We start from the raw sequence: 17,944 nt of genomic DNA on the forward strand, positions 1-17,944 counted from the left end.
TTGTAGTCAATTTGGACATTTATAATAGTCAAAATGACTTAGTCACTCAAAGTTGTTCTTAAAACAATATTGTTGTTACTGTCTAGAACTTTCTCTTGCTTCATTGATTAGAGAAATGCAAATTAAAACATCTTTGAGATATCATTTTACACCTATCAGAGACATCTCAAGCTCAACATATCTAAAACTGAATCTATTACCTTTCTCTCAAAACCCTTCCCTCTTCCGAGCTTCCCTGTATCTGTGGAAGGCACCACCATCCTTACAGTCTCCCAGATTCATAACTTGGGCAGTATTTCCCCCACCCCATAAATATAATCATTTGCAAAATCTTGCCTTTTTCTATCTTCACAACCACTCTCTCACTCTACTCTCTACTCACTCAGCTACCATCTTGGTTCAGGCCTTTGTAACCTGTCACCTAGGTTATTGTATACAACCTTCTCATAAGTTTCCTTGCCTCAGGTCTCTCCCCACTCTAGTCTATCCTCCACACAGTCATCAAAATGATTTTCCTGAAGTATAGGTCCATCCATCTTCTACTCAATAAACTCCAGTGACTCCCTATTACCACAAGGATAAAATATAAACTCTTCTGTTTATCTTTTAAAGCCCATACCACCTAGCCCAAATCTCTATTTCCACACTCATTGGCTGTTACTCCTCCTACACTCTGCAATCCAGCCAAACTGGCCTCTCTGTTCCTCCCAGAAGATATTTCCACCTCCCATCTTAAGCTTTTTCACTGACCAATTCCCATACCTAAAATAGACTCTCTTCTTTATAAAGTCTCCCTTTTCTTCTAAGACATAGCTCAAGTACCGTCTTTTACATGAAGACTTTTCATGATCCTTGTCCCCACAACTGCTAGTACCTTCCCCCTGAAACTACTTTGAATTTAGCAAATTTGCATATATATTTATATCATTAACTTTATGCTGTATATATTTTATATATACTTGTTGTCTCCCCCCTTCCCTCCCCTGCCTCCCCTAATGTAAGCTCCTTGTAAGAAGGGATTGTTTTATTTTTTGTACTTTTATCTCCAGTGTCTGACAATGCTTGGCCAATAGTAGGCACTTTAAAAATACTAGATTGTGTCACAGGGAAATTTCTCTGGTTTGGCTCTAATGCCACCATTTCCTTGAGACAGCAGATCATTTCACTAGTTGGAGCCTGCAGAATTTAGCTGATATCAAATTTTAGCTCCAGTCATTAAATGGTTAGTGATAAGAAAATTTCTAGCTCTGCTTTATTCCCACTATTTACTTAAGATGAGCATGTCAAGTAAGTAGATGTAGCTCTGGTGTTAATGGTTAGTCTGCAAATTCCAGCTTCATCCCCTGTGTTTACTGAGCAGTTTACCTGATCTAGATCTTCCCTTTCTGCTATCTGTTCTTTGATGTGCAAATCTTAATCTTCTCCTTCTGCCCTCTATAAAATTCCACTGAATCTGTCCTGTCGATCCAACTAAAACCAAATGATTTTTCAAATATTTTCAAAATATCCATTTATAGTCACACGCTGATAAGACAAATCGTTTTTTAATCTTGAAGCAAATCTCAAAAGATAAGCAGTAAACCTAGTTCTAGTATTGTCTATATTTGAAGGTAAAAAAATAAAAGCTGCTTTTACAATCTCTAAAGAGGAATCTTTGCTAATTAAAAATGGCCCTTTAAATTCCACTGGATCAGTGAAACTTATTTATTTTTTCCATATGCTTATGTTGCTCTTCTGAGTATTCTTCAAAGAAATTTCAGCTGGTAAGCTCCTGGTTGCAAGATCTTGTGATGGAACATGTTAAAATTTTTATAAGATCATTAGCAATCAAAGCACCATTCTTGGATGGTAGCTCAAAGTGCTTTCCAGCCATTATGTACAGCTAAGCTTGCCAGTAGCCCTGCTGAGGAGATATTGCTCTAGAATTATTATCCTGTTTCCATACGTGGTAATTTAATTCTGACTTTTCAAAGTCAATGACAGGGGTACAAAAGTGTCCAGTAGGGTGCCTGGTCCCTAATGGGAACTAAGTAAAAGCAAGAAAGACTTAAGTTTATAGAATTATAGGATTTAGAACTAGGAGAAATCTTAGAAATTAACCCAATTCAAGTTAAGTCAATATTTAAATGCCTCTTACAAATGGAGAAAGCATTGTATTAGAAGAGGGGTTGGGGAAGGGAGGGAGATACGCTATTTAGATGAGATGTAAGTCCAGTTTTTATGAAGCTAATGGCCTAGTAGAGGCATATGATATACTCCCAAATAACTATAATATAAGAAAGATGCAAGCAAAATATTATGTGAGGTTTCAAAGGAAGAAGGAAAAGGTAGATTTGGAGTAAGGAGGGCATTCTAAGCATGGGGAACAGTGTGAGCAAAAGTGTGACGTGTTTTATGTGGTGTCCAAGTTCATTATAATTCTACCAAAAACAACCAAAATGGTCCCATTTTGATCATTATTCATATCAACAAAATGAGTTATTTAATTAATATAGATACTAAGTGTTCAATTAAATGCAGAAAGAGACAAGATCTCATTAATTCAACTCAATTCAATTCTCCAACATTTATTAAGTTTCTGCTCTGTTCTTACAACAGAAAACAGTCTTTGCCTTAAGGGAACTTACATGGTGGGGGAATGAGGGTTGGGGTTGGTGGGCGGGGATATAATGGGTACACAAATAAGCAATTATAGTCATTTCTGTGGTTTGGGAGGCAGAGAATTAAGAACACTAATGAAGTATGAGGGGTGGGGTGGGAGGTCTGTAAAGGCCTCATGTAGGAAATAGCACCTAAACTCAGCCTTGAAGGGAGCCCAGAAATAGAAGTGAGGAAAGACTATTCCAAGCATGAGGCACAGCCTGTGCAAAGACATGGAGGCAGGAGATGGGATGTTAGGTACATGGAACAGCAAGTAGTCCAGTTTAGCCTGAATTTAGCGTGTGAAAGGGAGTAGTAATATGCAATAACCCAACAAAGATAGGCTGGATCTAGCTTGTAAGGGTCTTATACTGACAGAAAATTGTGTATTTTATCTTAGAGATGATAGGGAGTCACAGAAGCTTCTTGAGCAAGGTAGTCACATGGTAAGGTGTGTGCTTTAGGAATATCACTTTGGCAGCTATATGGACAATGGATGCAAGGGAGCAGCGGGGAGATTGGTGGCAGGGAAGCCAATTAGTAGGGTCCTGCCTAAGAAATGTGATAGGTGTAGTAGAGATAGACCAAACAACATTTGGGACCTGGGTACATAGTGAAAGAGAGTCAAGAGCACAGGGTGCCTACAAGGTTATGAAACCAGTGATTGAGAAGGATGATGGCAGTCTTGTCAGAAATAAGAAGTTTGGAAGAGGCATAAATTTGGGGACAACATGAGTTCTGTTATAGACATATTGAGTTTGAGATATCTATAGGGCATAGCAGTTAGAAATGGCCAATTAGCAATCAATCAACTTTAATTAGGGACCTACTGTGCTAAGCAGGCACCTACTATGTGTCAGTCACTGTGCTAAGCAACTGGTGCCTGGCACATTGGAAGCACTTAATAAATGTTTTTTGACTGGCTGATCAATGTAACACTAGAGCTCAGGAGAGAAAGTAGGTCTGTATGTGTAGATAGAAATGATAATTGAACCAACGGGTTCACTAGTGATGAGGTCACTAAATGAGAGAGTACAGATGGAGATGAGAAGTCTGCCCAGGATAGAAGTTTGTAGGGCACCCACAGTGAAGGGCATGATGTAGATGATGATCCAGCCAAGGAGGGAAAAGAGTGGTCAGGGAGGTAGGAGGAAAAAGAGAAAGTAATATCACGGAAACCAGAGGGAGAAGAGGGGCATCGACAATATTAGAGAGGTTTAGTATGGAAACCAGAAAAGGCCACCAGATTTGGTGATTAAGAGATCACTGGTGCGGGGGAGGGGTAAGGGGTGGGGTTGGTGGGTGATCTACTTTGGAGGAGGCAGTTTCAGTAAAAGTGATGAGGTCAGAAGCCTGATTGCAAAATGAGAGAGAGGAGAGGAAGTGGAGAAAAGAAATATAGACATTTTTTTCTAATCAGTTTTCAAACCTAGAAGCTAGTCAAGGATGCATAAAGTCTTCTTGCTGTTGTTCTTTGTCTTTTCTTGAAGAGGACCATGGCACCAGGAAGGTGATGTCATGACTTACGAGTGAATTGGATTTAAGTGAGGGGGCACTGTGCAGTCACCAGCCTCACTCTCTTCTCCAGAGTCATCTGAGTCTAGTTGCAAGATCTAAATCAGGATGACTGGAGATGGCCCCGCTGTGTAAAGGCAAAAGGGGAAGAGAAGAAGAAATTATCATGAAATTTACACAAAGAGGAGGGAGTTAGATTTGTTCAGGGTTGCTCCAGGGGGCAGAGGATGGAAGCCACGGAGAGGGAGAGTTTGGGCTTCTCATAAAGAAATTTTCTTGCATCTGGAGCGGCTCAGCAGTAACACAAAATCGCTTGTGAGATAATGAACTCATCACTGGAGATAGAGACCAAGTGGCCATCATTAGCATCATCACAGTAATATTTGAAATGCACTTTAAAGTTTAGAGTTTACAAAGTATATCTTGTTTGAGCCTCAACAGCTCTATGTGGTTGATACTGTCGATATCGTTAACCGCATTTTCCACATTAGAAAACAGAGAGAGTGGGTCAAGTGATTTGCTTATGGTCACACAGCGGGTGTCACAGTCAGGATTTGAACTCAGGTCTCTCCTGACTCCAAGTCCAACACTCTATCCACTGTACCACTTTTATCAAAAGATATTACAGAAAAGATTCTTCCATGGGATAGGTTGGTAAATTCCATAAATTCTAAGGTGTCCCCCAATCTAAGATTCTATGTTCAGTCTTGTCTGTGAATAGGGGAAAAGAAATATGACTTGGCTGTCACCCTGCTTGGTCACATACATACTGGCTGCTTTTGTGTTCACAAGGAAAGAAGTTTGGGAATAGCTAGATCTTGCCTATTAGATTTCTTCCACACCGCATTCCCTCTTCTCTCACCCCAGGCCTGGGAATTTGCTTGTTAATTCCCTAAGTCCCTCTGTTAATACACTTTCCTGTAGAGACGCTGATCTCTCCCTCCTCGGAGCAGAGGAGTTATGCCGAGTTCCCTATGGAAGCAGACAGAAGGAGCATTGCTAGGGGGTCTGCTGTATACAGAGCCAGGAGACCGGTGACGTGTCACCCTTCTATGCTGGACACAAGGAGGAGCGAGACCTGAGCTGAGGTCTCCAGCTGAGCAAAGCAAAGCTCACTGGACACATCTGGTAACTCTTACAGCGTTAGAATTACCAAAGTACTAGAGGGCAAGGATGTACTTGGTGGAATACAGCTGGGGTTTAAGCATTTGATCTAGTATCTCTTACAGGCTTGCTCACCAAATTAATTCAAATTGGCTTGGAGATTAATGTTGTTGTTCAGTTCTATCTGATTCTTCGCGATCCCATTTGGGGTTTTCTTGGCAAAGACGCTGGAGTGGTTTGCCATTTCCTTCTCCAGCTCATTTTACAGATGAGGAAACTGAGGCAGCAGGGTTGAGTGACTTGCCTGGGGTCACACAGATAGTAAGTCTCTGAGGCTGGATTTGAACCCCAGAAGATGAGTCTTTCTGACTCCAGGCCCAGCGCTCTGTCCACTGTGCTACCTAGCTGCCCAAAAGAGGGCTAGAAAACTTTGAATAGTTGCAGGAACTCATCTCTTCTCTTTATCCTATCTAATAAAGCAAGTGTTGTTGTGGAGTCGTGTCCAACGTTTGTGACCTTTTGGACTATATTGTCCATGGAGTTTTATTGGCAGATACTGGAATGGTTTGTCGTTTCCTTTTCCAATGGATTAAAGCAGACAGAGGTGAAGTGACTCGCCCAAGGTCACACAGCTAGTAAGTGTCTAAGGCTGGATTTTAACTCAGGTCTTCCTGGCTCTGGGCCCAGTGCTCTATCCACTGTGCTACCTAGATGACATTAATGTGAAGGATCTAAAACTTATCTGAAGGATTATAAGGGAAACTACTGAAAAAAATAGTAGCAAGGATATTAGTTGGTGGAAGGGTACTTCATGGGTCTCCCTGGGGGGAGATGCTTGTTCCTTAACAGTTTCGTTAATTATCTGAAAGGCAGAGTGAATTGCGGGTTTATGAAAAGCCTGGTGGGACAGCTTCTCTCTCTGGAGCTCATCTAAGCACCTGCCCACAGAAGCCTACGGATGGATGGGTCAATCAGCAAGTATTGACTAAGTGCTGACCATGGGCAAGGCAGAAGATGCTACACCTGCTATGAAAGAGAATCCATGAGAGAGAAAATACAAATGGACAAAAAGCTGAATAGCATCATGTTCAGGCTCTTATGCCCCTCTATAGCTTAATAGGGAAGTGAGTGAGAGAGAGAGAGAGACAAAGAGAGAGAGAGACAGAGAGAGAGAGAGAGAGAGACAGACAGACAGACACAGAGACACAGAGAGAGACAGAGAGCCAGAGAGCCAGAGACAGAGACAGAGAGAGACAGACAGAGAGAAACAGACAGAGAGAGACAGAGAGAAATCAGAGACAGAGATTAAGTGACTTGAACATTTATACAACTGGTAAAGTGTAGTGGTCAGATTTGAACCCAGATCATCCTAGTTCACAGTTTAAGACTCTCTCCACTTTGCCAAGCTGTTCCTAAATAGCACCAACAAGAGAGGAAATGTGGCATAAGGGATAGAGACTTGGCCTTCTAGTCAGAAAGACCTGCGTTCAAATCCTGGCTCTGGGCAAGTCACTTTAACCTCTTAGTAGCCCAGACAACACTGTAAAACTTTTGTATTTCAAAGAAGGTGCCAATCTGTACTGGTATGGCAGTTCCTCACTGGCCACTTCCTACATCAATGAAGTCAAAGGTCCAATAAATAAATAACAATGAAAGAGATAATTAAATTTAATAGAAGAATGTCACAAGGCTGTGCATGATGGGTGGGACAGGTCATAAGTGTTAGAAAAGTTCAGATGACTGGGAAATGACCATTAACCGGAATTGCCTGGGGAGGCTTCATGGAGCAGAGTGCAGCGGAGGTAAGCAGAGCAAGGTCTTGAAGACCAGCCTGGCTCCAGATGGGTGGGAGAGGCAGATGCACGTTTCATAGCAATGATTGAGAAAAGCATTCTTAAATGCACTGATGCCCTTAGTTGTCTTAGTTCAGGAGAGGGCTGGGTGTTGAACCGAAGTGAAACTTGGTCTGATCAAAGATCCTCTAGTTCTACAAATTTGTGTGGCCAAACACCAGAGTATTAAATGAACAGTCTTGCAGGTATAGAGACAGAAGCGGAAGAAAAGTGGCCTGGGCATGTTCTGCCTGACCCCAGCACAGCCACCACCACTCCAGCGTGGGAGTGTGGGATTGAGGTTGGAGTTTTTCTTAAGCTGTGTTCGGAGCTTGCTGTATTATGATTTGCCTCTTTCTCCTAACAATGGAGAGCTGAGGTGAAAAAAAAAGATTCTTATCGGTGATGCCTCTCTTCCAAAAGGGCTTGTGAGGAAAATGAAGTGGGAGAATAAATAGTGAGTTTCTGGTTAGGAGACAGCTGAAATCCCTCCTTAGCATGGATCATCTGTGTCTCCTTCCATTAACATTCCAAATGAATAGAAGGGAAAACAAGAGATATAAAGCATCCCAGTCCACGGAAAGATGGTTACATGTGATTACCTGTCTCATGTCATTAGTGTTACCTGACTCTCTCTCACCACATCCCATGGCCGGTTATGCTGGTGCTCCAGGGACTTTCTGAAGGATTGAACTGAATTAGCAAGTCTGGGAATGGGACTCCTGCCTGCTCACTGAAGTCCAATCAAGGGAAGAAGAGTGGGCGGCAGTAAGGAATTAGAGATGAAAACACAGCAGTCATTGGCCTGAGATTTCAAAATGATCCTTTAAAGTACCTTGGTAATATAATAATTGTGTGTGTATGTTTTCACATGTGCACTTCTGGTTGTTCAGTCATTTCAATCATGTCACTCTTCATGACTCCATTTGGGGTTTTCTTAGCAACGATACTGGAGTGGTTTGCCATTTCCTTCTCTAGCTTATTTTATAGATGAGGAAACTGAGGCAACCAGGGTGAAGTGACTTGCCCAGGGTCACACAACTAGTAAGTATCTGAGGCTGGATTTGAACACAGGTCTTTCTGACTCCAGGTCCAGAGCTCTATCCATTACACCAACTAGCTACCCCATGTACACATTATAGGGTATATATTTATATTGATATGTGTATGATGGTGTAGCCCAAATAAGCTCTGAGGTATCCTTATCTCAACTCCCATTCTCAGATGAGTTAGGTTCCAAAACCTACTGTTTACATCTCCCTACAGGTATCTCTGAGGGGTCAGGGGTGATTCTCTAATGTCATTGGCTTAAGTGCCCTCTTCACTCTCAAACCCTATGCTTCCCTCCAGGTTGATCAGTTGAGAATCAACTTAGTCAGTCAGCCTTAAGTACCTTTTATAGGTTATTTATTCGTTCTTTTATTTATTTGTTCATCTATCTATCTGTTTATTTGTTTATTAAGGGTTATTTTAAGAACCCATTATTCGAGAACAGTTGGTGTAAAATGCCTTCCAAAATGTCTACAACATCCTCTCCCACAGGGTCCAGGGGAAAGCAGGCTCAAGCTTAGAGGGTATAAACTTCAAAGAGGTAACTCACAGCTTCCAATTGCTAGAAATCCTTTTCTCTCACTTGTAAAGTTCTCAAGATGTTCCTCACAGGCATGATATGGTTTATTCTCTGAGCTCCCTGTGGTACAGTAAGTCCAGTCTGTCCTTGGCTCCCAATACTGACACTTCCAGACACAGATGGTAATGTGGGGAGTCCAGAGTCCTCCAGACCCTTCAAAACTCGCTCCAGCCAATGGCAGAAGGTGATGAAAAAGATGTGGCCAAGGCTAAGACACAGGCCTTTCCTTTTTCTCCATTTATTTCATCCTTAGGAGTGTGCTGGAAATCCATACTTGCTCCAATTCCTGGAAATCAATCCCTTCTGAACTCACTTAATAGTTTATAGATGGTTCCTGGTCCTCCCAAACATGTTTCTTACGTATACAATTCAGGTTTTAAGGTCCCTCGGCACTTAGTCTAAGACCTATGAGTTATGGATAGTGACATATTCTCACCTAGTTAAGGGTAAAACGGTTTGGACCCCATTCTTACATAGGCACTCATACATAAGTGCATTTTAAATGTCTGCGTAAGACTGTAGAGTTGGGGGCTTGGGGGATCATCTCTCACAGGGCTCTGGCTCTGGGCTTGGGCAGAAAAAGGTTCAGTCTTAGCCTGACTCTACAGATCAGGCTTTTTTTACACTCTTATTATATATCTCACTTGAAATTATTCCAGGAAAACCTCCGCAAACAAAACCGAGGTTTGCCTCCTATCTAAGATTTCCCCAAAAGGTATAATTAACAAGATCTCTTCTAGAAAAGTTACTCGGTATACAAAGGAGTAGGTGTCAGGTATAGGACAACTATTTATATCCTCCACTACAAAAGAAATGCTTAAAATTCAGAAGACTCATAAGCACACACTGACAAACATTTGAAACATGAAGCAGTAAATGTTTGCTCCTTTTATACTCTCCTGACTGGTAGCGCTGCTGAACGTATTTCTCTTTCACTCCTTATTGAACCGTTTTAGCCATAACTCATTCCAGGTTCATATATTCTGCCCAGGCAGTTAGGTTATTTTCCTGTTAATGGTTGTCTTCTCTTCCAAGAAGGATGTAGCTATAGGAAGGACCTCCCAATGGGGCAATCAGTACCCTGACCTTTCAGCAGCTCTGGACCTCTCAAGCCCACAAGGTGCTGCCAAGTCTATGAACATTCACCTCAAAATGACCATTCAGGTGCCTGAACTCAGGGAAAAAAGCACAAAGCTAAAGAGGCAGCTAAGGATGTGAGGTCCAGCCTTGGGCTCCCCTAGGCAACACATGCTCTTGAGGCGTGGTAAACACTATAGGTGCTCCTGGGGAGGGAGAGAGAAATCTGACCCTCTCACTAAAAGTCCAGGGGAGAGAAGTTAGAATCCCAAGCCCTGTGACTGAGAAAGAGGAAGAGAACAAGTGTAGACATTTTTTCTCCTTTTAATTCTACCAAGTGGGCAGTATTTCCTGGATTAGCTGCCAATTGAAATAATTTATGTTTAAATATGTATATTTATGCCTTCACTCTGTTGTTTTATAAGTATGCTAGCATACATTACACATCCCCCACAAGCCCTATGTCTCCTCACCACTGCCTTGTCGCCCTCACCCAAGATGACAAAAACTTTCTGTAACAACAATACTACTTGCTGCTACCATGGCTATGTAGGACCAATAACACCAGCACACAGGAGGGCTGCTAGCACAGATTCTTTGATCCACTTTTCTAAGGAAACTTTAAGGGGTTTATAATCTCACTTTAATTAAACATACATATATCATTCACTTACTTCAGGAAGAAAAGTCAGTACCCTGAACTTCAGAGAAAATACAAACAGAAATTACAAGCAGAAATTATATAAACAGAGCAAAATAACACAAATCAGCAGACAGGCTTCTAGCTGTGTGTCCAAGATATTACATACATAGTTACCACAGAGAGAAGCACCAATGCCAAGGGGCTCCAACTGCTACTCAGAGTCTCTTCTGGCCAAATTACATGACACTCTTCTAGTGAGTGAGCCCCAAAACAAAATGCTAACCTCAGAGTATATATACGTTTCTTTAGGGTCAGAGGGCATCACAACCACATGACTCAAACTCATGTAACCTAAGCCTTCCCGTGACTTAAGCAGGAAGTCAAAGACTTCCAATTCAAAGACTCTTGATTAAAACAAAGGCAAGACTCAAAGGCACTTGATTGCCTTAGTTCTGAGAAGCACTCCAAAACAAAAGAAAACAAAAAGTCTCTCTCTACTTGTGTATTGGCAACGCTTTGAAGGGACCTAGGTTGCAACACCAAATATACGTGACAGTATACTACAAATTATCCTTCCACATGCCTATGAGATAATAACAGTGCACAATGTCAGATGGCCAGAAGGAGTGTGGGCCTGGATTAGACTGCCTTGTAAAACAGGATCAAGACATTTTACGGTTGTTGCTGTTTTCTCTCAGAAGAGGGAAGTGCGTATTAAGGATACAATTGCCCTTCATTCTCCATAATTAAAACACTATTTTTCTGAGTAAAAATGAAAAAATTGAGGAGCAAAGAAAGCAGATAAAATTGCACCCACCGTCTCATCCCCTTCCTCAGCCTGTGGTTCGAGCAGGATGTATTTTGGTAGTGTTCAGGTACTAGTTCATCAGAACTTAGTTGACTCTCTATGGGATAGGTCAGCCCTGAAGATGGCTAGATTGGACTAACCCATGTAAAAAGTCTTCTCTGGCTGCTCAAATGACACAGAAAACCGTAACTCTGTTGTCATTTCTAGAATATTTGGCCCTTTAGCCATAGGAAGTAGAGTATCCTAACAGTTCTTTTTTCTTTCCTAAGATACCTTCTTAACACCCAAGAAATTTGTCAACTATTAGAATGCCTGTTTGTTTGTTTGTTTTTTTAAGCAGAGACATAACTAGGAGAGAGACCAGGGCTTTTCCTCAGGGTATTAAAATTTAGGGGATGATGACAGCCCTTATGGTCATTAATCAGGATAGAAACAACAGACCTTAGCACCTAATTAGCACAAATAATTAGTTAAACTAAAAGCTACCAGAGGGCACCTACTTCTTCCCTTTGGCTGGCACTCTCCAAGTAAGCTGTTACCCTCACCACACTTGGCAGAGTAGCTTTCATGGGTCCCAGGATCTCTGTTACATCTCCCCTACAGTCGAATTTGCCTTAAAAAGTTGATGGAGTTTACTTTTCATGATGCTTGCCCCAGTTTCATTTTATGAACTTTGCCCTAGATGTGAAAAATGCTAGCTATGCCTCTAGTTACAAGATAATAATAATTCATTAATCGTAATAGTAGCAACAATAACAACAAAGTATTGTTATTAATTATTCCAGTAGAGTGTACATTCCTAGAAGGAAGAGGTTACTTTCATTTTTATCTCTATCTCAAATATCTAGCACAGTGACACAAAGGAATACAGACTAGACCTATAATATCATTATAGACTAGAGAGCTCCCAGGTAAGGAAACGCCTAGGACTATTCTTAAATTCGTTCATGATTTCTCAGATGTGCGTATCCTGCTACCTGGTACAGATTGCTATCCGTCTATTTTTTTCTCACCCTGTGTTAATCATGTCTGTGTCTTTCTGATGATCTACCATAGAGGATCTAAATATGCTCTGATAATTGGAATATTTCATGAATACCAGTTCGATATTTGAGCCATTCATCAATCATCACTCCTTCTCAGTAGGTAACTAGAATGCCTCTTTAATGATGAGGCACCTGAGTGATAAAGTGTGATAGAGCCCTGAACCTGGAGTCAGGAAGACCTGAGTTCAAATTTGACTTCTGGCACTTATTAGCTATATGAGCTTGGTCACTTACCTTAGGTCTGCCTTGGTTTCCTTGTCTGTAAAATGGGGATAATAATATCACCTACTTTCCAGAGTTGTTTGTTGTGAGGACAAAATGAGATAATCTTTGTAAAGCACATTACAAACCCTTAAAGCACTATATGAATACTCATTATTATTATGACTTTTTATACCACGTCTTGCGTATAAGTCATCATTGGTAATATATTTCACCTTATGTCTTCCAAGGCTCTCATAGGTCATCTGCAAAGGCATGAGACATCTACATTATAAGCTTTTGTGTAGAAGACTTTAAGCCTTTGACTTGTTCATTTCTTGATCTAGAATCTTATTTTCTAACATAATTTTAACTGTCCTCACCTCCTCCTCTCATGCCTGTCTTTTCTTTGAAGTTCCCTAGTATCAAGGTACCTGTTGATTTCATTTGGAGCTTGTCAATTTCTTCAGACTCTCTTTACCTCTTTAATCTCTACAATAGATAGTAACATGTAAACTGAATCACTCTTCAGGATAGTCTGTTTGCTTATGTTCATTGTGAGCCCTAAAAGGTAAAATAACAAAATGTCCCATGAAATGATGTTTTTTGTTGCCTTTGGGTACAGGATAAAATAACTCCACCATTTTTCCTCACTGAGAAGAATGAATGTGCCATTCTTCCATTTATCTACAACTTATGTCTTTTGGTTAAATTTATTGCAATATTCAACTCCATTTATTTACTCATTTATTTTAATCTTCAGTTCCAAATTCTCGCCCTCTCCCAACTCCTCCCTTCCCCATTGAGAAGGCAAGAAATATGATACCCATTATAACATGAATTCTTGTAAAACATATCTTCACATTAGCCATGTTGCAAAAAAAGAAAAGCAAGAAAAATAAAGTGGAAAAAAAGGCTTAAATCTGCACCAAGAGTTTATGAGTTCTCTCTGGAGGCGGATAGCACTTTTTATCATGAGCGCTTTGGAAGTGTAGGTCATCCAGAGTGGCTAAGTCTTTCACGGTGGCTCATCATTACAATATTGCTGATACTGTGTGCAATGTTCTCCTGGTTCTGCTTACTTCGCTTTGTATCGGCCCACATAAATCTTCCATATTCTTATATGGAAGGGGCAAGCAAGAGGGGGAACCGAATCTCCATGCATAAGACAACCATAAAAATAAACTTGGGATAAGTACTTTTTTTTAGCCAAAATGAATTTGTAGACTTACATATAGGTCCTTTCTATTTCTCTTTTATCCCTTTAAAATATTTCAATTCAATTTAGCAAGGATTTATTAAGTACCTACTATGTGCAAGCCATTATGCTATGAATATGGTTCAGTACCTTCGGAAGTGTATCTATGTTTCCTTGATCATTGGATAAAGATGGCACATTTGCAGTACCAACAGTTATGTTTGGAGACTAACAGCAACGGGATTTGAAGCATTCTATGGCCCCCTTTCCACCATTCTGCCACTCTCGATTTAAAGCGGGGGAAGGGGGTTGCATAGTATTGGGGACTGTTTCATATTTTTGTCTGTTTCACATAAAAGCAGCATGATATCATAGATAGAATACGAGGCTTGGAGTTAGGATGACCTAGGTTCAAATCTCACTAGCTATGTGATCTTGGACAAGTCACTGGAGCTCTTATGTACTGCAAACAACTCTTTAGGACTTCTAAAATAAGTCATAGATGGATTGTGATGAGCACTGATAGAGGGCTGCTGATGAAAATGTGGAACCTACATATATCCGTAACACCCAGGTGGCTTCTACATCATGTCAGGTTTTGGGGAAAGACTTTTGTGAAGGGAGAGAGAGAGAAGAAAGAAACATGGTTGGTTTAGAGTTCAGTCTCTCTAAACCTTTCCAGTTTCCCAGAAGAAATACTGCCAGAAAAAAGCATCTTTTCAACCAGTGGCCTAGTACTAGAAATTCCAAGACAGTCCCCTCCAGTCTTCTCACTGAGTCTCTTGAGCGAGCAGTCAGTACTGCTCTCCAGGAGCAAGCAAGAGAGGGAACTGAATCACTCTGCATAAGACAACCATAAAAAATAAACTTGGCATAAGTATTTTTCAGCCAAAATGAATTTGTAGGTCACTCATGCTGTTTGCAAAGCCCTCTGGCTATGAAGCGAGCAGTGAGATATGTCTAGATACTCAAGCTTTTATCCAAGGGAGACATACCGTAGCTAGGCTGGCCCTTCATCACCTCTCCTGTGTGATCTCTTAACAGACTCACTCAGTGAGATTATACTAATGCTGCAGGGCATGAAGGGAATTGAAGAAAACAACATAGCTTTGCATAGATTTCTCTCTTCTCCAAACTCCTGTCCCAGAGGCTTTACGAGGTACATCTTCTGATATAAAACAATCCTGCCTGGAAAATAAGATAAACCCCATCCTGACTGTTTTGGAGGCATGCTGGTCACATCTTTTACACAAATTTCCTCCAAAGACATTGTGAAAGCTTTACTTATTTATACCATACAGTCATATCTGTACAAACAATAAATTAAATTCCCCTTCTAAACGAGGGTTTCAGCTACAGAGAGTATTTAAATAGAGTCTGGAGCATGTTCACTAACAGGCAAAGTCCCAAAGGTGGTGGAATTGTCAGAAAGATAAAGTGCTTTTATACCAGTGTAGTTTTATAGGCATAACCTTAATATACTACATTTTTGAGAGGGAAGGTGAAAGATTCTCACTTAACAAAGTCTACAACAAGGATTTAGTTCAGTCAGGAGGAAAAATAAAGTCCTGTCTGCAAGAATTTGTTCAGCTCCTGGGTGAGCTTGGGCTAGCTCTGCCCCCGAGGTCCTTGGGTTAGATCCAGGAGGTCTTTGTAGGGAAAGGACTTTATCCCTTCATGTCCTCTGCAGCCCAGGTACACATCCTCCCATAAGGGACCCTGCGTCTGGACTCACTCCAGAATGAGCTCAGTTCTTGGGGACTCTCACCCCAGAGAGAGGGGGAAAGGTATTTCTTGCACTCTCTGTCTCATTTTCCCCCTACCCTAGAGTCCTAGGAAAAATATTTAAAATGAAGCTTAAGTATGACTGAAGAGTACTTTTATTCAAGAGGGATTAATAGGGTCCTTTCTAGAATGGCATTTACTGTACAAAGAAAGTAGTAGATGATCAGGTATGGGACAGCTATTTGTTTCCTCTACCACAAAAAGATGATTTAAATATAAAAGACTCATAAATGGGCATTCACAAGTACTTAAAACATAAGTTTTAAGATCACTTTGACAGCTGAGTGGAGGATGGACTGAAATGTGAAGAGCCTTGAGGCTGGGAAGCCAATCAGTAGCCAGGTGTCAGGTGACGAAGGCCTACACTAGGGTGGTGACAGTGTCAGAGAGTGATAAATGAGTCATTAGGGCTACAGAGTAGAGCTACTTGAAACCATAAAGTCACCAATTCAGCATCTTACTAGATGTTAAGTATAAACTTATCGGTAAGATGGAAGTTTCTGAATAATAAAACTTGGTTTTAAAAGCAGCCCCAAATCCCATAGTTCAACCCCCTTATTTTGGAAAGGTGGGAACTGGGACTTAGATCAGTGCCTAGCAGATAGTATGTGTTTAGTAAATGCTTGTTGACTGAGAGGTGAAAGCATCATCCCTAAGGTCACATAACCATGTATACTTTTATTCCCAATGTGTAGAAACCAATAGAAAATGATATATCATAGGTTCATGGCCACAGGCCTGAAAGGGACCTCAGGGATCTAGTCTAGTCACTGTTATTTTCCAGCGGAGGAAATGGAAACCCAGCAAAGTTAATTGTATCATTGTTCAAGGTCACACAAGTAATAAGTACCAGAGATGGGATTTGAATTTGGATCCTCCGACTCCAGAGCCCTTCTTTTTCCCACTGTACTATACCACCTCCTCACAAAGCCATGGAGGGATAAACTGATCTCGAAGATGTCTTTGGGTCAGGCATGGAGAGTAGTAGTCCTGGGAAAAGAGATGTCTCTCCTGCTGCAGGCCAATGATATGAAAAGTTAATGCATACCTCTGAGAAGTCAAACATTTCACTTACTACCAGGACATGTAGAGAACAAAGCTCAGTGTCTCTCTCTCCCTCTTTTTTAAACAAAGTGCAATCATTTACATTTATGTCCTGTTCGTTACAAGTCGTTAGTAACTTTAAGAGCTAGCCCATTTATCTTTCTAGGTTTCATTAATTCCTGTTGTCTCCAAGATGGGGAGAATTGTTTTTAGACATTGGCACTGAAGCAAAGCCTGGATGTGATTGCTGGTTTTTTAATTTGTGATATCGTAGCCTCTCTCTAGCATAGCTGACTAGATGGGGATGAGTGGGGATGCCACCCACTCTAGGTCTCTAAAGTTGTGCCCAAAGGCCTTTGTTGGAAATCTTCTCCTGTAATGTATAAGAAAGTGAACTCTGGAACAGGCTAGCGTTTGCCTCTGTTTAGCAACGAAGGTCATCTAGTGCCATGTATCTAACCTTGCTGTTTTTTTCTTTCCAGGCAATCTCCCAAGAAGAAGGATGGCCAGTGCCTTCTCTCGGTTTCTAACTGGCCGAAGTGCCTCCCTGCTCTTGGCTACCGTTGGCACTGGTGCCTTAACGGGTAACTACCTGCTGAATCAGCAGAGTGTGAGCGCTCATGCTCAGGAAAGGACCCGGCTCTTTCCTGCAAGGTAATTCTCCTTGCTTTAAAAATAACTCTAGGTGGTGCCGTGAATGGAGCACTGGCCCTGGAGTGAGGAGGACCTGAGTTCAAATATGGCCTCAGACACTTGACACTTACTAGCTGTGTGACCTTGAGCAAGTCACTTGACTCCAATTGCCTTGCCTTCTTCCCTCAAAAAAAAAGTCAGCGATGGGCTTTCTCAGTGCTAGAAACCTATGGTGGGGATGGGGAGGGTGGTTTACAGGAATGAGAATCCCTGCCCTATCTTGCCCTGCTTTTAAAGATGATCAAATAAACATCAGAGAGGTTATGTGTGGAAGGCACTCCCTGCTAGTCCCACAGAGGACACAATGAAACTTAAAGATCTGCATTCTGTCTTTAGGCATATAATCTCGTCAGATTATAAATCTCCATATTGCAAAACATTAAAGCCTCGAAGCAGTCATGCCAGATAATCTTTTTTTTTAAAGGGATGTCACAAAATCATAGCCTTTCAAAGATGGAAGAGACTTCAGTACCCAGCCCATACTCGATGTTTTTAACTTGGGATCTATGAACTTAAAAAAAAATTCAATAAGTGCATTTCAATATGATTTGTTCCTTTGTAATCCTATGTATTTTATTTCACGTATTTAACATTATTCTGAGAAGGGGTCCATAGGATTCACCATATTGCCAAAGAGTTCCAGGACACAAAGAAGTTTAAGAAGACCCTTCTTAGGCTAATCCATCTACCCGTAAAATATCCTCTAACATATAGATTCTGCTAGATTG

At 41.1% G+C, this 17,944-nt stretch overlaps 1 protein-coding gene across 1 annotated transcript in view; it reads left to right on the top strand.

The window, feature by feature from the left end:
* CKMT2 (creatine kinase, mitochondrial 2) overlaps positions 1 to 17,944 on the top strand; it is a 51,942-nt gene that overhangs the window by 13,449 nt on the left and 20,549 nt on the right. Inside the window, exon 2 of the mRNA XM_036742376.1 lies at positions 17,006 to 17,177. Within this exon, the coding sequence (XP_036598271.1) occupies positions 17,026 to 17,177 (152 nt within the window). The 5' untranslated portion in view covers positions 17,006 to 17,025. The remainder of the gene's footprint in view (positions 1 to 17,005; positions 17,178 to 17,944) is intronic.

Source organism: Trichosurus vulpecula, chromosome 1 (genome assembly GCF_011100635.1).
Source record: "Trichosurus vulpecula isolate mTriVul1 chromosome 1, mTriVul1.pri, whole genome shotgun sequence".
NCBI lineage: Eukaryota > Metazoa > Chordata > Mammalia > Diprotodontia > Phalangeridae > Trichosurus > Trichosurus vulpecula.